The sequence below is a fragment of the Primulina tabacum genome, chromosome 9 (genome assembly GCF_025594145.1).
Source record: "Primulina tabacum isolate GXHZ01 chromosome 9, ASM2559414v2, whole genome shotgun sequence".
Classification (NCBI taxonomy): domain Eukaryota; kingdom Viridiplantae; phylum Streptophyta; class Magnoliopsida; order Lamiales; family Gesneriaceae; genus Primulina; species Primulina tabacum.
The window spans coordinates 22888226-22912426 of record NC_134558.1 but is presented as its reverse complement, the minus strand read 5'-3'; the positions used below and the strand labels follow the sequence as shown (position 1 = coordinate 22912426).

Below are 24201 nucleotides of genomic sequence, written 5' to 3'. Positions count from 1 at the left end.
TGGGATTCGTTATGATGATACACGATATAAGCAATAAATAGAGTGAAGTTCTTGAGATGCCATAAAAAAATCTTTATATAAATGGCTTCATACTCATCTTTCCATTGTTCCATTTCTTCCATTTTCCCTTCATCAGGTGGCAATTATGGGAAGATTATTCTTATTGAATATTAAGAAGATTGTACATGAGGTCGAGGGTATGGTTTCATGATAAGATAAAGTGGATTTATATTCACAAAATCTAAAAGGAATGTACAAAATGTCGATGTTTATAATTAATTGTTACTGTAAAAAGCCGCAGGGTCACCGAAGATCAACCACGTCAAATTTCATATTAGGATTCATATAAACATGGGAGCAATGTTCATAAATGGGACTTCCACCGTCTGGCTCTTCATGAGGATGGAAACCACGCTGTTGACAGTTTCGAATAACAGCAACACCACCAGGATCAGAAAGGTGGAATATTCCATAAGGGCTGCAATAGATATACAAATGAATTCAACAGAATTGAACAGAGAACAATAGCAGCATGGATACTCCTCAACGCTGTGCAAACAATATCATATAAATATCCATGTGCATTAAATAATAGTCGACCTCAGACCAAAGATGAAAACAGTTTAGAGAAACATCCATGTAAAATATTAAAGGATATAAGATAGGCCAGCGTTTAACAATCTAGTATATAGCTGTTCCAACACATTAAATTCACACTCATCCTCCAACAAGTAGAAAACCATTTGGCATTAAACACACCTCTGTCCCACATGATAATTACCATCCCCAATAAAGTTTATAAAAATAAGCTGTTGCGCTTGGCCATGCTTCAGTCACTGATGTGCAATATGGTCTATAGGGTAGATTACCAGGGAAAGAAAAACACTTGATTACAAATACAAAAAGAGAGCAATATCGATTTCCAGTAAAGCATATGTAATTTATCAGAAATAAGTAAAACTATACCTTGATGTGTCCGTGGGAGCCATGACAATAGCAATCGCTTCTTGTAACATAACCTAGAAACAAGTCAGAGGTTCTTATGAAGACTAAAATTGTTTAGTATAGCAAAGTACGGCAGACCAGAAAGAAAACAAAAGAAAGGAATCAAAATCAATAGAACAACATGGATAGGCCTTCTCCTGAAGTTATAGACTCCCATTTGATATTTTTCAACTCAGGAAATTATTTCTTCCCCGTTATCAGTCTTCCAACAATGAAAATGTCTACATCATATTCTTCCAAAAACCAAAAGCAGTTTTGCTCAGCCAAATTTCTGTACACATTACGATTAAACTGACTCGTAATATCTTACTAATGGGCCTTGATACCAAATATGGGGGACCAACGGTTACACGATAAAATATTCTAATTTGGCACAATAACTCATACATGCAGCCACACGAAAGTCTTAGGAAATTGGGCTAACGAAGTCAAGATCAACGCCATACAGTTATACTTACTGTACCTGGTATGAATAATGAGTGTGCAAATCGACGGAAGACATAAAACAAGTTTGTGTTGGATGTGTCTGCAAATAAGAACCAAATTGTGAAAAATATATTACATTGGATTAACAGATGATAACTATATGATATACATTCACAGCAACCCTTGAGTCCTTATACATTTTCGTGGTTATTATATTTATATTAGAAATCATCGTAGCATGAGAGGCACGAATAAAAATCAATTAACCATGCGAAAAATACTCTACCGGACAATGTGCAACAAAAGATGGCACATGTTAAGTATTAAGATTCTAAATCAATACGTCAACATCGTAAATGATGTCAACAGTAAAGGCCCAAGTTCCCCCACAGACAAAGTTCTCTTGTTGAGGAAAAATAAATTATCGTAGAGAGCTTCTAAACACAAGATACTCAAACGGTCCAAAGAATTATGCATTTCAACAGATTCTTTCAACACAGAAGATTCTGCCAAGCAAGGATCACAAACTGCAGATAAGAAATATATTACCCTCTTCATATCAAATGAAGAAGAAACTTTACACAAGAATACCCAGATACTTAATACCCATAAAACTATATCTGCAGTATTTCGAATGAAGACAGAAAAGATAAATTTCAGGTGCTCACGTAAATTCAGAATTTTGAGGACAGGAGGCAAGGAAAACAGAAACAAATTACTGAATGAAAATAACGTTTTGACAATTTTGTTAATATACATCATATCATCAGAATTATATCAATCCTTTCTTAATTTTCAACAACCAAAGATTGGAAAAAGGCACAAGAACCAAATCCAAGATTACAAAAGTCCAATCATGCTTAAGAGTTTAGTGCAATTTAATGAGGTGACGTGACCAATGTGCCAAGCTGGTATAAGACTTACATGAATCCACCCAAGGGGGAAAAGATAACGTTCATCTTGAACCTCGAAAATCTCTTCTTCATTCAATGTTTGGCACTAAACATAAACAAGGCAATTTCAATTAGATTGTCATTGAAAACTAAAATAGCTAAAAAGTATCATCAGAAGCTCATTCATTATTGAAACTTAATGGGGGAAATCACATTCAGCTAGTAGTGAGCAACACTACAGAAGAAACACGTCATATTTAAAACTCAACCATAATATGGGTCGTTTACTTGTCCTATAAGTAATCTAGAAATATATGTTGATATAGGCAGTAAATCTTTTTATATCCATTGTTAGTTTGATCCCATATAATTACAAAAACATAAACTAATCAGTTTTATAAAAATTTCTATAGATATGAAATAGTGTAACCAACTTATTCCATGTATTTTTAGGAGGGAGGCAAATTCTGTTAAAAGTGATCATGTGCCGATTAAGGTTGTGAAATAAAGCCTTAGACATAAATTTGTGCAAATATAATTACCGAATCTGAAGTTGACTCCTGCTTCGGAATTATGAGTGTAGTAATTTGGAAAACTCTTTTCCGCTGCATTACCAAGGAAATTAAAAATATTAGATACTGCAAATGGAACATGTTTCAAATAAGCTATACAATTTTTTCCTTTACAAAGCCTCAGTCTTACTAGTGAGCCAGTAAGAACGGCACAAGTTTCCAAATTCGTCTCAGTATTTTGTCGTGCTATTCTCAAAAAATCTTCCAACATCTTCACTGGCTACAATACGAGCAAACAAATGAGCATCACAGACAAATGCAAGAATTTTATTAGTATATTAAAAAATATCGGGGTTAAGTTGAAATCATAAGGAAAAGGTAGCCATTATCTTCTATTATTTACAAATGTAGGATCAAGACCACAAACGCACTATATGAAGATCTTGGTAAGAATTGGAACTGGGCAACCCATCCTGAGGGATCTTTGGCGGCCCTGGCCTTGGATCAGCAACTTTTGATGGACATATAGGAAGCACCTCTAGTTGTGCCTTTGCAAGAACAGGAGGTGGAGAAGGTTGCCTGATATTAACCAACTGAAAATCATTCTTCTCCAATTCATTGTTTAGTAGACGAGCAGATTCCTCAGCAGGATGTAGCCATCTACCATCATATAAAGATAGAACAGAATCCATGGTTGATGTTTCCATTTTTGAAGCACTGTCTGCTACTGTGACAGGGTCATGTCGCCCACCCTGATTCAAGCTACAAACATATAGGCATAATCTTGAACTGTTACGTGAGAACCACGATTTGTAGGCATGTAATTATTTATTTAATTATAGACACGTATAAGATTGCATTTTCGAAAGTTTGATATATTGAAAGTAATTAAAAAAATTGAAAATATTAAATAATACATGGTATTCAAAATTTTTTAGCCAATAAATATATTAAATTCCAAAATTCAGTGCAATATATTCATGAATTTCAAAATTTAGGGCTAGAGTACAATCAAATTTAGAATAAAATAACACATGCAAGGTAATTTTTGCCCAACAACGAAATTAATAAATTCATTGTAGTCTAGGTACTTCATGGATTTGCACAAGAAAACAGTCTACATTCAACTACCCAAGCCAGTATATTTTAAAAATTCGTGCAAACTTGGTGCACAAGTTTTTCGAAATTATGATAATGCAATGGTTATAGAAGAAATATCCTTTCAATCTTGAAATTATGGAAGAAATATCAAATGAATTATGATAAGATTTCACCTCACCACCTATAAATACCCCACTCTATTCTCGAAAATCACACCTTCAAATTCCCTCTATATTTCGAAAATTCTCTCCCGAATTGTTGTCAAATTTTCAAATCAAAGTTCTTCAATTATCAAAGTGCTGCCCAAAGGTTGTCCGAATACCTGCAGTTGTTCTTTAAGAATTTAGAACCAAGTGATCCATCTTCACGTTTGTTATCAAGTTTGAGGTAAGTGGGCGTATGTTTTAAAATAATTATAATTGTTTCAATTCGTTTTTTAAAGTTTTGGTGGAGCATTATTATTATTCTTCTTCCCCTTCTTGTGAGACAACACCCAATGTGTTGGCACTTAGAAGATTCAAATGCATAAGGGTGAGAATCCCAAGATACCATAAGTTTATGACCCTTATACGGTGAGATTGTAACTGTTACATGGTCTCACTCCCTTAAAAGGTAAAAATTAAGGACTAATATCAGTCAACCATAAAAAGCAGATGAATCTCAATGCTTATGCCAATTTTATGCTTATGTTTAAACTTATGATATATGTTATACGAAATATGTTATGTATGATATGTAGTTTTCCGAAAATCATGTGTATTTGTTATGTATGTGCTCGAACGGCCCCACTTACTGAGTGACGATCATATCACTCACCCTTTCATCTACCCTCCCCCGATAAGCCAGAAGAGAAAATCGAGAATGAATAACAAAATCAATTTTGGGGTTGGTAATAAGATGAAACAAGAAATTATTTTAGTTTTCGCTTATTTTACTTTTTAATTAGAATCGTAAACGCTTACGCAATTTTTTATCGTTTCAGAAATTCTGCTCTAAAGACGATTCTTTTTTAGGATATTTATGAAACACACTGATTTTGGTTTATACTGTGCTACGACGCTTGTTGTTTGGCAATTATATGATTGTTGAACAACGTTGGATGTTCACGTTTTCGATCGGTTTTCTGGAAAAACTTTCATCAACATATAAAACGTAGCACTTTTCGATACCTTCGATTTGACAGTAAATTCGTAATTTTCGGACAAGAGACGAGTGAGTTATGATCATTTTCGTGTGACTGCTCAAACTGTGTTGTTATCAAATGTGTTCTTCATGTTTTCTTGAGGTTTATTGGTTGCAGGCTTTGTTGGGAACCGCTGGGTAATCACTGCTGCGTTTAGGTATGTCATGTGTTGTGATCAGACGTTTTTGGTGTTTCGTTCGGGTCAGTAAGGGTTTGGTTACAATAGAAGTCGGAGGGAAGCGAATGGGTAGAAGATGATCATTTTTGGGTTTGAGTCGCGCAGGGTTAGCGCCGCAGTGCTGTATCTGGAGCACTACAGCGCCTGAGGTTCGTGTTTAGTAGCGCCGCGGCGCTAAGATGTAGCGCCTAGGCGCTTAACCAGCGCTGCAGCGCTACTCTGTAGGCGCTGGTCCAGGAATGGGGGAGTTTTAGGTTTAAGTGATATTGCCTCGTTTGGGTATTAATACGTCGTTATGTGCAAGCTTAGTGAGGGTTAGATTAGCCGTTACGAAGTTTGGATAGGAAACGTTGCATTATGGTTTATGCAAAGTTCGTGTCTTCCATTACTTGGGAAATGTTCATACTCCATATCGAAATTGTTTCGGGGTTCGATGTCATGGTCTAGTATGATGGTTAAAAATGGTCAAGTCCCGAGTGGTCTAGAAAGTCGTAAGTTGTTTAATTACTTCGGTGGTGAGTACGATTGGTACAATTAAGTTATGAAATTTAAGTTGCTTTAATAAGGTCTTAGTATGCGCAGCAGTAGCCCAAGCGAGATCCAATGAAGCCCTCGACACTATGTAAGTATGTTCGACGTGCAAAAAGAAAATGTTTTATGTTTTTGAGGTATGTGAATTGTCTTAGTGACCAATTATGAACGGGTTTGAAAGCCGGAGAACGTGTCTGAGGACTTCTCCACCCCGGTAAAGCATGACCGGGTTATGATCAGGATTGGAAAACGGTAAAGCATGACCAGGGACCAATCCACCCGGTAAAACATGACTGGGGATCTTACGTATGTGGAAGTGGACGTTCGGTCGAAAGTCTGTAATGATCCCTGCCAGCCCAGTACTGTGGTTTAGTCTGATCAGGCGCAATATGTTATGGGTCACTTGCTTTGAAACATATCTCTACGCAAAATGATGATGAGTATGCATGTTTACATATGTATGATGCAAGCACGTTTATGAAAAGTTTATGAAATAATGTCACGTTTATGTTTATAAAAGTATGTTCAGAGTTTAAGCATGTATGTGCTCCTTTAAAATGCATGTGGTTTTTATTATGGATTATTTGCTATTCTCAGCTTATACATATTGAGTCTTTAGACTCACTAGACTTGATCGATGCAGGTGAGGATGAGTACGAGGAGACGAGAGGTGGGGACCAGTGAGTTGGCTCGGAGTGTGCGGAGGCCTAACCCGATGACTGCTTAAGTTTTCAAGAATTTTATGCGTGTCGAATTCATTTACTCTGATTTAATGAAATTACTTCATGTTGTTTAAATAAGTACTTTTTGCAAGCTCGTTTGACTAGTGACTTTGGTGACACGGAAATAGTTTGTACTCATTTATATTTCAATTATTTAGTCAAGTATTTTATTTATATTGCATTTTGAAATATTATTATTTATGTAAGAAAAATTTTATTTTCCGCAAATTTCACACTCAAGATCGTCAGATTGACGATAAAGGAGTCCTATGGCTGAAATGACGTCTGTGCGTATCCACATCGATAACCTTCGCCGGGAGGTGATAATCGAAGCACACAAGTCAAAATTCTCGATTCACCCTAGCACAGAGACCTCAAAAAGAATTTTTTGTAGAATAGAACGAAGAAAGATGTAACGGAATTCTTCTCTAGATGCCAATTCTGTCAGCAGTACAAAGCAGCACATCAATGACCTGGAGGATTACTGTAACCGTTAGAAATCCAAAAATGGAAATGAGAGCATATTTCTATTGACTTTGTGGTAGGATTACAAAAGTCAAGTCAGAGCCACAACGAAATATGGTTAATCGTACATAAACTCACAAAATCTGCGCATTTTTAGCCTGTCCGCATGAGCTATAACCTGGACAAGCTGGCTACCCTGTACATGGACAATATCGTACGATTACACGGAGTTCCAGCCAGTATCTTGCCTGACAGAGATCCGAGATTTGTCTCAAGTTTTTGGAAGAGCTTTCAAGAAGCTACGAGAACAAAAGTTACTTTTAGTATGCTTATCACAAAAACTAATGGCCAAACTGAGAGAACAACCCAAACCATAGAAGATATGCTGAGAGCTTGTGCCCTAAACTTCAGTAGTAATTCGAGTGAAGATATACCTTTGATAGAGTTCGATTACAATAACAGTTATCAAAGCAGCATCGAAATGGCTACATATAAAGCTCTGTACAGACAAAAATGTCAATCACCACTGTAATGGGACGAAGTATGGGAGAAAGTTATAACTGGATCAGAACTAATCCAAGCGAAAATGGACAAAGTGGCCTTCATCAAAGACAGACTCAAGGCAACACAAGACCGGTAAAAGAGTCATGTCGATCTTAAAAGGAGAACAGTGGAATTCACAGTTGGTGAAAAAGCTTGTATAAGGGTCTCATCACTGAAAGGAGACGTTCGATTCAGTAAAACAGGAAAACTAAATCATCGGGGTACGTAGGACCATTTGAAATTCTGGAGAGAGTGCTAACATTGGCTTACAGACTAGTATTGCCATCAGATATGTCAAAGATTCACAATGTCTTCCACGTGTCCCAGCTAAGCAAATACACCTGAACCCAAGCCATGTTCTGGAAATTGAACCGCTCATGATCAAAGGTAACCTGAGAAAAGAGTTGAAATATGAAAAGGTCCCTATTAGGATTGTGGACACCAAGGACCAAGTGCTGAGACGACATACCATTTCCTACGTCAAGATGCAATGGTCTAACCACATAAAACGAAAACATACTTGGGAATTTGATGAGAAAATGCGTAAGCAATTACTTTTTTTAAGATCAAGACAATTCAAGTTTCGAGGACGAAACTTCTAATAATCAGGGATGGATGTGAGAACCAAGATTTGTGAGAATATAATTATTTATTTAATTATAGATATTGCATAAAATTGTATTTTCGGAATTTGGTATTATTGTAAGTAATAATATATTTAAAAATATTAAATAAGACATGGTATTCAAAATTTTCTAACCAATAAATATATTAAATTCAAAAATCCAGTGCAATATAGTCAAAGATTTGAAATTTCAGGCTAGAGTACAATCAAATTTGGAAGAAATAACACATGCAGGGTAACTTTTCCCCAATGAAGAAGCTAATAAATTCAATGCAATCTAAATACGTTATGAATTTGCACAAAAAAGCAGTTCACGTTCAACCACCCAAGCCAGTATATTTTCGAAATTTATGAACTTGGTACACAAGTTATTCGAAAATATGGTAATGCAACGGTTATGGAAGAAATATCCATGCAGTCTAGAATTATGTAAGAAATATCAAACAAATGATGGTAAGATTTTTATCTTACCAACTATATATACCCCCACCTCATTCTCGAAAATTACACCTTAAAATTCACTATATATTTCAAAAATTCTCCCCAAGTGTTGCAAAATTTCGAGTCAAAATTCCGCAAATTATCGAAGCGTTGCCCAGACATTGTCCGAGCACCTGCAGTGGTTCTTCGAGAATTTAGAACCAAGCCATCCATCTTCATGTTTTTTATTAATTTTGAGGTAAGTAAGCAGTTTATGTTTTAAAATAATTTATATATGAATTGTTACATTTTGTTTTTGAAAGTTTCAGTCGAGCATTATTCTTCATCTTCCGCTTCTTGTGGGACGATACCAATGTTGCAGCACTGTGAAGATTCAACTAGACATGGGTGAGAATCTCAACATACGATAAGTTTATGGCCCTTAAACGGTGGGATTGTAACCATTATATGGCCTCAACCCCTTGGAGCAGTAAAAACTAGGGATTTATATCAGTTTACCATGGAAAGTAGATGAATCTCAGTGCTTATGTCAATGTTATGCTTACATTTATGCTTATGATATATGTTAAACGAAATACGTTATGCATGATATGCTGCTTTTCGATGATCGTGTGTATTTGTTATGTATGTGTCGAACGGCTCCCGTTTACTGAGTGATGACCATATCACTCACCCGTTACTCTACCCTACCCAGATAAATCAGAATAGGAGATCGAGAAGATGAACAAGACCGGTTTTGGGCTGGTAATAATATAAATCAAGAAGTTTATTTTAGTTTGCGCTTAATTAAATTTTTAATTAAAGTTATAAACGCTTCCGCAGATTTTTATCGTTTTCAGAATTTATGTAGTAAAGACGTATCTATTTTATGATATTTATAAAATAAACTAGTTTTAATTTATACTGTACTACGAGACTTGTTGTTTGACAATCATGTGATGGTTTAACAAAGCCGGATGTTTACCTTCGGGGCGTGACATTTAAAAGCAATTAACTAAAAGTACATGCGTGCATCTGTCTGTATTATACATGTGAACAACTATCAATCACCTGTGATGTGTTACAACAATTATCATTGTAAATTTGGAGGCTGGGATAGACACTAATTTTACCAACAGAACCTTCCTCACGCCACCCACTCCTCGAAATGGGAAAGAGAGAGAAATAAAACAAGGAAACAAAGTTGGCAAATATTCAGGCAAGATAGAATCTGTACCTTGATATTTCACTTGAATCCATGATCATATTGGTTGGATAGTTAACCTAGGTAAGGAAAATTCATTAAACAATTAAGTTGAGCTGAACACCAAATTAGTGAAGAATAAAATTATTTTCTTTAAATGGGAAAACCAAGCAAATGGACACGATAAAATTTACTCCCACCACCTTAATCTGTGCCGCTGGCACCATCCATTGACCACGAAGACCATTTGGTCCCAAAAGCGAATGCCTAGACAATGTTTCCTGCTTTGGAAGAGGTAAACTGAGAGACCTGCAAATTTAGCAACAATATCAGTTTCCGCAGCTTTCCATAACTGAAAAAGCAGTTTGATACATTTTTTTTTTCTCATATGTTATTTGCCCAGATGAAACTTGGTAATTAGATCAAAGAAGATCAGGAGAAAGATATGCAAAAGCAGGTATCTAAAAAATATGACATCATGGTAGATTTTGGTATGCAGCAGGATAGCTGCATAGCAAATGCCAGCTCCACTCTAAGTAAGACAATATTACAAAAAAACAAAACAATGGCGTCCAAAGGTACTATACACGTGTCTGCCGACAAGAAAGCTAGATACCACGTATGAGAGAAACAAATACGTATGGTCTAAACTTGTGCATGGCAACCAGCAGAAACTGTTTACAGATATATCACTCACACAATTGCTTCAAGCTCCCTAAAAACAGAACCATACTCAGATAATGCAATTTCTTACACGGTTTTTCAATGAGTAATCACAGCATTAAGTGTTTCTTTAAAAGGTACTAGCGAGAGCTATTGATTGCCGTGTTGAATACCCAAAATATAATCATGTTTCAGTTTTGATAATGAATTAAGTAGATCCATTCCTGGCTTAAATGCATGAGCAAGAAGATTTCAATAATTAATAATAGCAGAACTGCAAATGCCAGAGAAAAATGCTGAACACCAGGTAAAAATGAAGTAATATTCTAGTTAACTGAATCACGGATCATTGATGAAAAACCACAAAAACTTATAGCTCATTCTATGGGAGAAATATTAAACAGCACTATATACTTTTGTTGCAAACAACTACAAAACAGCATAACATATCTTAAGATAATGCCATGAATATTTTCAAGAACCACTCACAGTTTCTGGAGTTGCCAGTCAATGGAATTTGATGATGAGACTCCAGTGTACATGTTATTCTGCTTCATTGAAGATGAAGGTGCGGAGATGACCAGCAAAATATGAACAAAAAAATTACACAAGAACAAGGAAACACGATTAAATACTAAATCATTATACCAAAACAAATTAACATATTATTAAATGGAACAAGTTAAATACTTTCCCATTCATAATATTAGTTTTCAGATTTTTTAAGTTATTCAAATGCATTAGAATCGGATCTTTATCAGTATTTTATTTATTTTAGGACTCTTTACCCTAATTGGCTTAGGACTATTACTTTAATTTTATAAGAACTCTTATTATTCTAATTGCATTAGGACTAGAATTAGTACTATCTTTAAGCATTTTGAATTCAGAAAAGGGAATTCAACCACAAAATATTTTTCCAGAATAATATTAATTTATTTCAATTGAGTTTGATAATCGTTTCGTTTGAAACACCGCTTGCACTCCACTAGAAGGAAGGAGAAAAATCGATAAATAAGCCAGAGCACACTTGCTATAGACCAGTAGACCAAAAACCAAACATAGATCAAAGTAACACAATAATCTCCTTCCACTTTGCATGTAATGCTTTATACCTAAAATAAAAGTTGCAGGCAGAAAGAAAACTTATAACCAAAATGTTAATCTGAATACATCTTATTTAGTTACGTCATTTCCTCCAATACATTTCTAATTTACCAAAAAGCTGTTCCTTCTTAAATACATTTACACTAAAATCCTGACCACAAGAATTTAATTTTATATTATATTTAACAAACCTTAAGCAGGAAAAAACAACAAATCCCATTCATATGAGGTACTAAAAATGAAAGATGCAAATATTTTGTTTCCAATTTCCATCCACTACGTAATTTATTAAACAACTTTACATTTTATTTCTTGTACAGAAATAATATTTTTGACGCATATGGCACCAGATGTTCGGAAGTTAGTTTTTTTTTATTCTAGTCAAATACCCCAAATAAAGTTAAATTACTGGAACCACTCTTAAATAAATGAAAAGAAATACGGCGAAAAAATTTGAGTCTATACTTCATATCAACATCTTTGTACATAGTTTCTTTTTCTACTTTCTCTCAAAGTGCAAACCAAAAGGATAATAATATGCACCTTGTTGGCATGGAAAAGGACAAGAAAATCATATTTAATACCTGTACATTACTGTAGCTTAAGGAAGCTTTATTATTCACAGAAAATGCATATGAAATCTTGTTTAGTCCATCAGTTTGATTCATTTGAGTTGTGGTATTAACTTCATCAAGTTCATCTAACCATTGCCGGACCTGTGGCTTTAGTTGTTCTAGCTCATCTATAACATCAAACAATTTCTGCAACACCACAAAGAAATTCAACTGCTATCTCCAAGAGTCAACTGAACCAATGGTTTTCATGTAAAACTATTACGACATTATACCTACCTTCTTATAAAAAGTTCTTTCTTTCAGACATAATGCCTGGTAATCACGATGGTAAGGTATAGTTTCAGACACCAAACTGTTCAAATTGAAAGCATAAACTCATAGCATTACAAACGAGAAGATGTTCATAAATATAAGTAACAAAAAAAAAACACAAACAAATATTGCCGCCTTACCTCGAGTATCTGAGCAGTATCACATACAAGTCAATTAAAATTTTCTCTTCCCTATAAATATTCGCCTGCGCAAAAAGCAAATTAATTAGTCTTCCAAATAAGGTTGTCTTCCCGCATCACCTAGTACGCGGAATGCCAAAACCCTTGACAAGGGCTAAAAATACCAACCACAATTAATCAATATAGAACCGCAAATTGTTTTTTTCGGCCAATAAAAAACAGATTTGGAAACAAAGGACCAAAAAATTAAAAAATATTGTACTCTTCAACGAAGATACAAAAAGCAAATGCACAAAACACATAATTCCCACAGAAATCACACAGAAAACGATAAAACCAACAGCACGATCCGATCCATTTGGTACCATGGACGTAATTCTTTACTAGCATCTATCATAAGAAAAAAGGATGTAAAATCCGTTCTTTTTAACCGAAACACATAGAAGGCTAATCGTATTTTGGTACCTGTTTGAGCAGAGTATCCGCGATGCGATAGTAATTGCGAAGAGAAATCCGATTGTCCACACCGATTTTACTCGTCATAACATTAAACGCCGCTCGCCTCATTTTCGCAGGTAGAAGCTGGGGATCCTCCCGTCGGGAATTGATTCTCCGGCAAGCAAAAGAAGGGAGTTCGAAGCAAAAATTAACAGAGCTTGCTTAGGACTTGAGGCCAAAGGGGCCGCGGTTAACGAAAGTTATGACCCCTGAAATCCGACCTAATTTTCAAAGTTTCAACCGTTTTATGTGTATATGAGTGGTGTTATGATTTTTAATGGTTATGTTGTCAATATAAAACGTTAAAGAGCTAAGAAAAGTGTCTTTTAAGCACAAGATGATGGCTGGACAGCAACGTGAGGGATGTGCATGGCTAGGAAGTCAAACCTAGTGTTTCTATGGATATCAAGGGGTTTAAGAGGCAAGGTGGCTCGGCTAGGGGGAGAAAGAGGCAAGGTGCTCCGTGGAGGGCTGGACTCATGGCTTGGTGAGGATATGCCATAGAACCTAGGGCTCGTGCGAAGCTTGTTCATGAAGGGAGAGGCGTGCAGCTGGTTTGGGTGGCTAAGCTGGTCTAGTAGGGTCTAGGGAGGATGGTTCGGGGTCGAGGCTGTTAGAGTAGGTACCCGTCGAGCCAAGTGTTGGCCGAGTGTTCACAATGAAACTCTATGTATGAACAGTCTTTATTTTAATAATATTTGAAATTATTATTTTGGCACATCTTTATATGTATACCCATGCTAGTTGCATAGATAAAGCCCTTGAATATACAAATAGTAGAAAGAATATGAGATGCTCATATGATGAGTATCATGAAACTCATATTTGGAATACTGTATATTCTAAACAGTTCCTAGTCGATTCAGCCGCCACTAAGAAGGATATAGGCCGCTCGAGTTCGAGACTAGTATCTGCGATGTGAGTACCATGTTTCATTGGTAGGGGACATTGTGATGTCCGAGCATGCAGATAGGTGCTCCTGGTAGAGTGCACTGAACAACCCTCCATAAAGGACTTTCCAAGTGGTTCTCACTTATCGAGTGGAAAAGTCCTAGTTTATGGTTGTACACCGTTAGTCCTTATGACCCGGGATAACATTGAGACTCTATGTTGTGCTAGAATTACACTTTGACTTGTTTACCGACTCTCATGGGGTCATCAGGTGGCAAGGTTGGGTGTTCTGTCGAAATATATAGGAGTCGATGCATTGTAGTCGGGGATTCACCGCTTATCTTCGGGTATGGATATCCTATGTGTTCTCATGTGTATGTAGGTTGAAATCTCTGATCAGATTATGGTGATAATTATGAATGGGGTTTCATAGATTACACCATCGATGCAACTACGACATGACACATAGTATCGATTCATTGACAACTCTCGATAAACCAATGGTTGTCGAATCGGTCGGGATATATGAGTTGAAGGGACCGTACTGTACGCTAACCATAATTGAATGGTTCTTGCAGACACTATCATTTGATACCTAGGGAATCATGTAAGCGATGTTGCTAGGCGTTTAACATGGTTGGTTGGGTACTATCAGATTTGAGTTCTGACGTTCTTGTTATAAAGGAGTTGATAAGTAAGAATGGAGCAATTAGGGTATGCTCATTTAAGGACATGTTTAGTCCGAATCACATGGAGATGTGAACCCACGGCTAGTTGTATCAATGAACCATTGAGGGCCACACAAGTACTAGCTTTCTAGATCCCGTTGAGAAAGTAAAATAGTTCAATGTGTTGAACGGCTTATAAATGAGTTTATAAGCGTAAGGAAAAAATTAGACGTATGACTTCTACGAGAGAAATATAACTTTTAATTTGTGGAAGTGTTCGTAGATTAAAAGTAGGCCAAGTGAATAATGTATTTGAGAATTGTGATTTTCATAAACATTATTATGGACTAAATTAAATTAATTCAAGTGTTGAATTAATTAAACACTAGTTGATCTAGTAGAGTTCCAAATAATTAAATTAGTTCAATTGTTGAATTAATTAAATAACATTGGGCCTTGTAGAGCCCAATTGGAAATAATTATTTAAATAGTGGACTTGAGTAAAATCAAGTAAAGTTTAATTGGGCTCAAATATGTTTGATACAATTAAATTAAAGTCCATGGGCCTTGTAATTGTTACAAGCCCACTCAAAAATACATGCATGGGAGGTGAAGAGTTGGGAGACAACTTTTTGAATAACCAAGGCATGGCATGCACATGCTTAACTCAACTTTTTCAAGGACCAAGAAAAGTCTTCCAACCTCTTTCCCTCCCTCACTTTGGCCGAAAATTCCTCTCCTAATTCTCTCCATTTTTCTCTTCATTTTGGTTGAGGAATTCTTACACTTCTCAAGGAAAAATCCTCATATTTTTCTAGTGCAAAATATGAGGGGATCTACCTAGTTAGTGATGGGCTTGATTTTGAAGGAAGGACTCAAGGACAAGGAGAGCTTGTAGATTTGTCTTGCCTTTGAAGAGCCAAGTTGTTTACAACTTGGTTGGAGCCATCATCAACCTCAAGAGGTTGATAGGTATAATTTCTCAACACTCTATGTATGACAAATGTGTTTAGTATATGTTACACACTAATACAAAGGTGTTCAAATTTTAATTAAAATTTCGGTTTTATGCCCTAGAAAAGTTTTTGAACTTCCGTTGTGCATTTGAACACCATAAAATCGATCCCTTTCAAGTGGTATCATGAGCTAAGGGTACTAGTTTGTGTAGCATATACATAATATTATATTGAGGTCGATTTCTAAACGCATGAGATGAAATATTTGCAACAAAAATCAAGGTTTTTGAGAGGGGATTTCGGGCAGCTTGTTGCTGCCCATTCCGGGCAGCTCGGGCTGCCCGAGGGGCTGCCCATTTCGGGCAGCAAGGGCAGCCCGAGTGCCTGCCCGAACCCCCCATTGGAAATAAAAAAATAATAATTTGTTGGCCGGAATCCGGCGACGGCGATGACGACTAGGGTTTCCAAAAGTGTTTTGGATTATCAAAGTGTCATGGGCCTTGATGTTGTTGGGCCATTGGATGGCTAACATATTTGTGAATTTTAAATGGGCCAAAATGTTTTTGGTGAAAAATGAGTTTTTTGGGCCCTTAAGTTTAAAATTACAAAAGTTGCAAATATTTTCTCATAAAATAAATAATTGAAGTTGGACTTTAATTATTTATAGTAAATTGTGATTTACAAGAAATTCGGTTATAAATAAATTAATTGGAAAGTAGACAAAGATGTTTGTATACTTTGTTAATTTAGTTTATAATCGTTGCGGTTAGTGATTGGTTCAATATATATAATATTGGATCAATTAATTATTGTGATAATTAATTGATGGTGTATGATATGTGATATTATGCATGAAGGATGATCAAAAGCTCAAGCCCAATTTGCTAGGTGTATGCTAGGATATTTTGTGTTAAATGATTGTAATAATTATCAAATTTAAAGTGGGCTTGGTTTATGGCCCGTTCCCACCCCCATGAGATGTATCCCTATTTGCCATGGATATTTATTTGTAAATATTAGTATAGTGGATGATCAAGATTGAAAGATGGTGGCCATGATGATTATGAAGATCGAAGAAATGTAAATATTGGAAGCTAATGTAATAGTTGCATTTGCATCCCTTGCATTACCCTAGAATTGGACCTAGGCCCGTGTTTAGCTCACACGAGCCATTAGTATTGGGGCGATTGATCATCCTTGTTTGTTTACTGTTTATAATATATGCATGATATGTTATAAATAATGAGTATGTGCGTTATTATTATGATAATAACAAAATTGCATGAATCCGGCAAACATACGATCAAACATGGCGAGCTTTTAAATAAAATTAATGATGAGACCTTTCAAAATTAAAAAACCCTCATTTGAATAAGATTCAAAATTAATATCAAGCCCAAAAAGGGGAATTATAAATTTATTTATAATTTTCATGTCTTCCATCGACAATGGATGCATGATGAACGCTACCCGTACTCGGGGCTCGGCTCATATTATTGGGGGGCCCTGGGTGCCGGAAAGCTGTGACATCCATTGACATGGTGATGTGAACTACGTGGAACTCCCATGATTTCGGCTCATATTATTGGGGGAACTCATGGCGACCGTCCATTAATGTTCAACATCGATGGATAAGGCTTGACACGTGAAGATGAACGACGTCATATTATTGGGTCCTAATCAAACGTGAGACAAAAGTTTACATAGAGGGTTGCATTGTGATGCAATTGAAAACTACCTTTTAGGGATTATGATTGGCTGATATTATTCAGAATCATAATTTGCTAATTGGACCTTACGTACATACTGAGGAAAGGAGTTTCTCCGTTTTCACTAGAGGGTAGTGAAAATGTCAAAACAGTGGGAGCGAAAATTTATAAAGTAAAAGTCATACTTTATATCTTACTAAATATTTTAAAATAGTCATTAACATTTATCTGTTTTACTTTTCAGTACAAAATTTGACAATGTCTTCAATTCGCAATCCTCTTTCTGCCATACTCAAAAAACACGTATTAACCGAACCTAATTACATCACTTGGCTAAGAAATCTGAAAATCGTCTTGAACTCGGAAAAGATTACATATACACTGACTGAGTCGCCCCCTACTGAGGCTCCGACTAGCTGCACTCCTGAGGAATTGCAGACCTACAAGGATTGGTGTGACCATGACTTGAAGGCCAGGTGTTATATGCAGGCTTCTATGAATGATGAGTTGCATAGGCGTTTTGAGGATGCAAAGAGTGCTGCTGACATTCATTTGCATCTCAAGGAGCTCTTTGGAGAGCAAACACGTCCTCTTAGGCATGCTACCGTCAAGGAGCTGATCATTTTGCGCATGCGAGATGGGGCCTCGGTCCATGAGCATGGCCTAAAGATGATTGGGCTCGTGGACAAGCTCGTTGGCATGGATTTGATATTGCCTTCGGAGTTGACCACCGACGTGTTGCTGTTATTGCTGCCTAGCTCATTTGATCCTTTTGTGGTGAACTTAAACATGAACAAGATGGAGCCAACCCTTGAGGAGTTGGTGAACATGCTTGTGACCTTTGAGTTCCACCATCAAGAAAGAGAAGCCGGTTCTTTTTGTGGGCTCTTCATCTGGTACGAAGACCGGTCCACCTGTGAAGGGAAAGAAGCGTTCTTTCCAACGTCCCAAGAAGAACGTGCCCTTGAAGAAGCAGACTTCGGGTCCCTTTGTGGCAGGCACACCAGTGAAGGCTGACAAGACTGTTGACATCTGTCATCACTGCAAGAAGCCTGGACATTGGAGGCGTAATTGCAGGGAATATCTGGCCCAGAAGAGTTCTGGAAACGGTATGTTCTATATTGAATTAAACATTTCAATTAACTCTACTTCTTGGGTATTAGATACCGGATGTGCCTCATATCTCTGTAATGATTTGCATGCGATGGGAAGAAGTAGAAGACTCAGGGAAGGTGAGACCTTCTTGAGGATGGGCAATGGAGCAAGGGTTGCTGCCAAGACCGTAGGAGATGTTTGCTTGTATTTGAACAATGATTTTAAATTATTTTTGAGAGATGTTTTGTTTGTACCAGACTTGGTGAAGAACATTTCCATTTCTATGTTAGATAAAGATGGATTTTCTTGTTTATTTAGCAAAGGTGTTTGCAATATTTACAAGAATGAATGTTTAATTGGTACTGGAGAACTTGAAAACGATCTCTACACCTTAAAATTGAAAGATATTCCACTTAACAATGTCCAAGCTATAACAACAAACAAGCGCAAACAAGATACTCTAAATTCGGCACAATTATGGCATGCTCGATTAGGACATATTTCCCTAAGAAGGATGAATAAGCTAGTGGGAGTGAGCATGTTTGATATGTCTGATATTAATGCTCTCACGACTTGTGAATCCTGTCTAAAAGGAAAGATGACCAAAATTCCCTTTAAGGGCCATGTGGAGCGAGCCAAAGGGTTATTGGATTTGATCCATACCGATGTGTGTGGTCCGCTTAAGCATGGACATGCTTACTTGATCACCTTTACCGATGACTTTTCGAGGTATGTGTATGTGTATTTGATGAAATACAAGTCTGGAGCCTTTGAAAGGTTCAAAGAATTCAGAAGTGAAGTAGAGAAGCAATTGGGACGAAGCATCAAGACACTTCGATCGGATCGAGGTGGTGAGTACTTGAGTGCCGAGTTCCAAGAGTATCTTAGGGAGAATACGATTCTCTCGCAATGGACTCCACCCGCTACACCACAGTTGAATGGTGTTTCGGAGCATCGTAACCGTACTTTGATGGACATGGTTCGGTCTATGATGGGGTTCACGGAGTTGCCGCCATTCTTTTGGGGATATGCGCTTGAGACAGCGGCACTGTTGTTGAACAATGTCCATTCAAAGGCAGTTGACAAGACTCCATATGAGATATGGATGGGTAAACCACCCAAATATTTTTATCTTAGAATATGGGGGTGCCCTGCTTATGTGAAGCAAGTAGTGGGAGACAAATTGGATAGTCGATCCATTTTATGTTACTTTGTGGGATATCCAAAGAATTCTGTTGGATATTACTTCTATCATCCCCAAGAAACAAAGGTGTTTGTTTCTAGGAATGCAACCTTTTTTGGAAAAGAAATTTATATTGGATAGAAAAGGGGAGATGATAGAACTCGAAGAGGTTCGAGAGACACCCACAATTATAGAACCCACACCCGAAGAGCCAAGAGAGGAGATACAAGCTCCTAGAAGATCCGAGAGAGTCTCGAGACCACCTATGAGGTATGGTCTACTTCTTGAAGAGGGCCCTGATGAGCCTATCCATGGATGTGATCCAATGACCTTCAAGGAAGCGTTATCTGATGCCGATTCATCCAAGTGGCTTGAAGCGATGGAATCTGAGATGAATTCCATGCATTCGAACCAAGTGTGGAATCTCGTGGATCCACCTGAGGGAATTGTTCCCATAGGGTGTAAATGGATTTACAAGAGGAAACTTTGGGCGGATGGGAAGGTATTGACCTTCAAGGCGCGATTGGTGGCAAAAGGATATACTCAAAGACAAGGAGTTGACTTTGAGGAAACCTTTTCTCCAGTCGCAATGTTCAAGTCCATAAGGATTTTGCTAGCCATAGCTGCATGGTATGACTATGAGATATGGCAGATGGATGTTAAGACAGCCTTTCTTAATGGGGATATTAAGGAAGAGATTTACATGTCTCAACCCAAAGGGTTTACATCTATCGGAAGTGAGCATATGGTATGCAAACTTCAAAGATCTATTTATGATCTAAAGCAGGCATTTAGGAGTTGGAACCTCAGATTCGATAGTACAATCAAAGAGTTTGGTCTTGCTAAGAATCCTGAGGAACCCTGTGTATATAAGAAGGTCAGTGGGAGTGCTGTGACATTCCTTGTGCTTTATGTTGATTACATTCTACTCATTGGGAATGATGTAGGGATGTTGCAATCAACTAAGATATGGTTAGCGAATAAGTTCTCGATGCACGACTTGGGTGAAGCATCTTTTGTATTGGGAATACAGATCTATAGAGATAGATCAAAAAGATTGCTTGGTCTCACCCAGTCCACATACATTGATACCATCGTGAATCGGTTCTCGATGGATGAGTCCAAGAGAGGACATCTACCAATGTGTCATGGCGTGTCCCTATCCAAGTCTATGTCTCCCAAGACTGATGCAGAGATAGCGGCGATGACAAGCATTCCTTATGCATCTACGATTGGTAGCATCATGTATGGGATGATATCTACACGTCCTGACGTGTCTTTTGCACTAAGTGTAGTGAGTAGATATCAATCCAACCCTGGTCTTCCACACTGGAAAGCTGTGAAAGACATCCTCAAGTATTTGAGAAGGACCAATAAGTTGTTCTTGGTCTATGGGGGTAGAGAACTGAAATTGGAAGGCTATACCGACTCTAGCTTCCAAAGCGATATCGATGACTCGAAGTCAACCTCTGGGTTCATATTCATGCTGAATGGTGCTGCTGTCTCTTGGAAGAGTTCCAAGCAAGACAGTACTGCGGATTCCACCACTGAGGCAGAATATATTGTTGCATCAGCTGCAGCAAAGGAGGCCGTTTGGATAAGGAATTTCGTCCAAGAGTTGGGCGTCATTCCTAATGGAGTTGCTCCTGTCCCGGTGTTTTGTGACAACACGGGAGCCATTGCTCAAGCAAAGGAGCCGAGGTCTCATCAGAAGTCCAGACACGTATTGAGAAAGTACCACATCCTCAGAAAGATCGTGGAAAGAGGAGATGTCACGATTGACAAAGTCGGCTCCGCAGATAATGTTGCTGATCCACTAACTAAGCCTTTACCTGGACCATTATTTGAGAAGCATCGCGAATCAATGGGTTTGAAGCATATGGGTAGTTGGCTCTAGTGCAAGTGGGAGATTGTTAGAGTAGGTGCCCGTCGAGCCAAGTGTTGGCCGAGTGTTCACAATGAAACTCTATGTATGAACAGTCTTTATTTTAATAATATTTGAAATTATTATTTTGGCACATATTTATCTGTATACACATGCTAGTTGCATAGATAAAGCCCTTGAATATACAAATAGTAGAAAGAATATGATATGCTCATATGATGAGTATCATGAAACTCATATTTGGAATACTGTATATTCTAAACAGTTCCTAGTCGATTCAGCCGCCACTAAGAAGGATATAGGCCGCTCGAGTTCGAGACTAGTATCTGCGATGTGAGTACCATGTTTCATTGGTAGGGAACATTGTGATGTCCGAGCATGCAGATAGGTGCTCCTGGTAGAGTGCACTGAACAACCCTCCATAAAGGACTTTCCAAGTGGTTCTCACTTATCGAGTGGAAAAGTCCTAGTTTATGGTTGTACACCATTAGTCCTTATGACCCGGGATAACATTGAGACTCTATGTTGTGCTAGAATTACACTTTGACTTGTTTACCGACTCTCATGGGGTCATCAGGTGGCAAGGTTGGGTGTTCTGTCGAAATATATAGGAGTCGATGCATTGTAGTCGGGGATTCACCGCTTACCTTCGGGTATGGATATCCTATGTGTTCTCATGTGTATGTAGGTTGAAATCTCTGATCAGAGTATGGTGATAATTATGAAAGGGGTTTCATAGATTACACCATCGATGCAACTACGACATGACACATAGTATCGATTCATTGACAACTCTCGATAAACCAATGGTTGTCGAATCGGTCGGGATATATGAGTTGAAGGGACCGTACTGTACGCTAATCATAATTGAATGGTTCTTGCAGACACTATCATTTGATACCTAGGGAATCATGTAAGCGATGCTGCTAGGCGTTTAACATGGTTGGTTGGGTACTATCAGATTTGAGTTCTGACGTTCTTGTTATCAAAGAGTTGATAAGTAAGAATGGAGCAATTAGGGTATGCTCATTTAAGGACATGTTTAGTCCGAATCACATGGAGATGTGAACCCACGGCTAGTTGTATCAATGAACCATTGAGGGCCACACAAGTACTAGCTTTCTAGATCCCGTTGAGAAGTAAAATAGTTCAATGTGTTGAACGGCTTATAAATGAGTTTATAAGCGTAAGGAAAAAATTAGAAGTATGACTTCTATGAGAGAAATATAACTTTTAATTTGTGGAAGTGTTCCTAGATTAAAAGTAGGCCAAGTGAATAATGTATTTGAGAATTGTGATTTTCATAAACATTATTATAGACTAAATTAAATTAATTCAAGTGTTGAATTAATTAAACACTAGTGGGCCTAGTAGAGTCCAAATAATTAAATTAGTTCAAGTGTTGAATTAATTAAATAACATTGGAATTTGTAGAGCCCAATTGAAAATAATTATTTAACTAGTGGACTTGAGTAAAATCAAGTAAAATTTAATTGGGCTCAAATATATTTGATACAATTAAATTAAAGTCTATGGGCCTTGTAATTGTTACAAGCCCACTCAAAAATGCATGCATGGGAGGTGAAGAATTGGGAGACAACCTTTTGAATAACCAAGGCATGGCATGCACATGCTTAACTCAACTTTTTCAAGGACCAAGAAAAGTCTTCCAACCTCTTTCCCTCCCTCACTTTGGCCGAAAATTCCTCTCCTAATTCTCTCCATTTTTCTCTTCATTTTGGTTGAGGAATTCTCACACTTCTCAAAGAAAAATCCTCATATTTTTCTAGTGCAAAATATGAGGGGATCTACCTAGTTAGTGGTGGGCTTGATTTTGAAGGAAGGACTCAAGGACAAAGAAAGCTTGTAGATTTGTCTTGCCCTTGAAGAGACAAGTTGTTTACAACTTGGTTGGAGCCATCATCAATCTCAAGAGGTTGATAGGTATAATTTCTCAACACCCTATGTATGACAAAGGTGTTTAGTATATGTTACACACTAGTACAAAGGTGTTCAAATTTTAATTAAAATTTCGGTTTTATGCCCTAGAAAAGTTTTTGAACTTCCGTTGCGCATTTGAATACCATAAAATCGATCCCTTTCAGAGGCTTGATCTAGTGCGGCCGTGTTCCTAGATGGCTGGGGTTGGTGAGGGCCGTGACGTTGGGGATTAAAGGAGAGGGGTGTGCGGCTTATTTTGGGGCTAGGTGCGTTGGTCCAGGATAGGGCATGGTGGTCTAGGAGGGGCTGGACGTGGTCTGGTATTAGGTGGCTCGAGGTTGTTTCGATGGTTTTGGGATAAAACGTGACTTAGGGCTTAGGGGTTCAAAATTGCTAGGAATAAAGGAGGTGACTAGAGCCGTAGTTCACGGGGTGTGGTTCGTGGCTCACGGGGTAGTGTAGGTATGAAAGTTTATGTTTATAGTTCAGAAAGAAAATATAAATTTGGAATTAATTCGTGATTAAAACGCTACAGATTTAATTAATAAGTCAATAAACCGAAAGACTCGGGTATACATTAAGAAAAATGTTAGAATGATGATTTGGTATAGGTTCGAGTCAACAAAACTAAGAAAAAGTCAAAATCAAGAATTTTAGAGTTTAAGGGTAAAATGATCATTTTACGTCTCGAGTAGTACGAAAGCTCTGGCAGTGTCCCAAAAAATCATAACACATGCTAAATGATATTTTAAAAGGCTTATGATGAAAAT

General features: G+C 37.4%; 1 protein-coding gene across 4 annotated transcripts; it reads right to left on the bottom strand.

The window, feature by feature from the left end:
• Positions 1 to 90: 90 nt before the first annotated feature.
• Positions 91 to 13373, bottom strand: LOC142554997 (AMSH-like ubiquitin thioesterase 3). Of its 4 annotated transcripts, none has more exons than XM_075665627.1 (14): positions 13071 to 13373; positions 12606 to 12670; positions 12430 to 12505; positions 12163 to 12339; positions 10961 to 11019; positions 10012 to 10117; positions 9842 to 9888; positions 3268 to 3598; positions 3027 to 3116; positions 2867 to 2929; positions 2356 to 2430; positions 1469 to 1531; positions 967 to 1019; positions 91 to 414 (listed from the first exon to the last, which is right to left on the bottom strand). In XM_075665627.1, the coding sequence occupies exons 1-14, from the start codon at positions 13170 to 13172 to the stop codon at positions 342 to 344; spliced, it is 1380 nt and encodes a 459-aa protein (XP_075521742.1). In that variant the 5' UTR covers positions 13173 to 13373; the 3' UTR covers positions 91 to 341. The 4 variants fall into 4 exon arrangements, with proteins under 4 accessions (XP_075521742.1, XP_075521740.1, XP_075521743.1 ...); XM_075665625.1 differs by having other exon boundaries at positions 93 to 478; positions 13071 to 13372; XM_075665628.1 differs by lacking the exon at positions 91 to 414 and adding an exon at positions 493 to 885.
• Positions 13374 to 24201: the final 10828 nt, after the last annotated feature.

What these genes read in the sequence shown, in the direction of transcription:
- LOC142554997 (XM_075665625.1), bottom strand. Translation starts at nt 13,172, where the DNA reads ATGAGGCGAGCGGCGTTTAATGTTATGACGAGTAAAATCGGTGTGGAC. An exon ending in TAAGCTACAGTAATGTACAG is followed by an intron (nt 11,020 to 12,162) that starts GTATTAAATATG and finishes TCAATGAAGCAG; the next exon opens with AATAACATGTACACTGGAGT. An exon ending in GACTGGCAACTCCAGAAACT is followed by an intron (nt 10,118 to 10,960) that starts GTGAGTGGTTCT and finishes CTAAATTTGCAG; the next exon opens with GTCTCTCAGTTTACCTCTTC.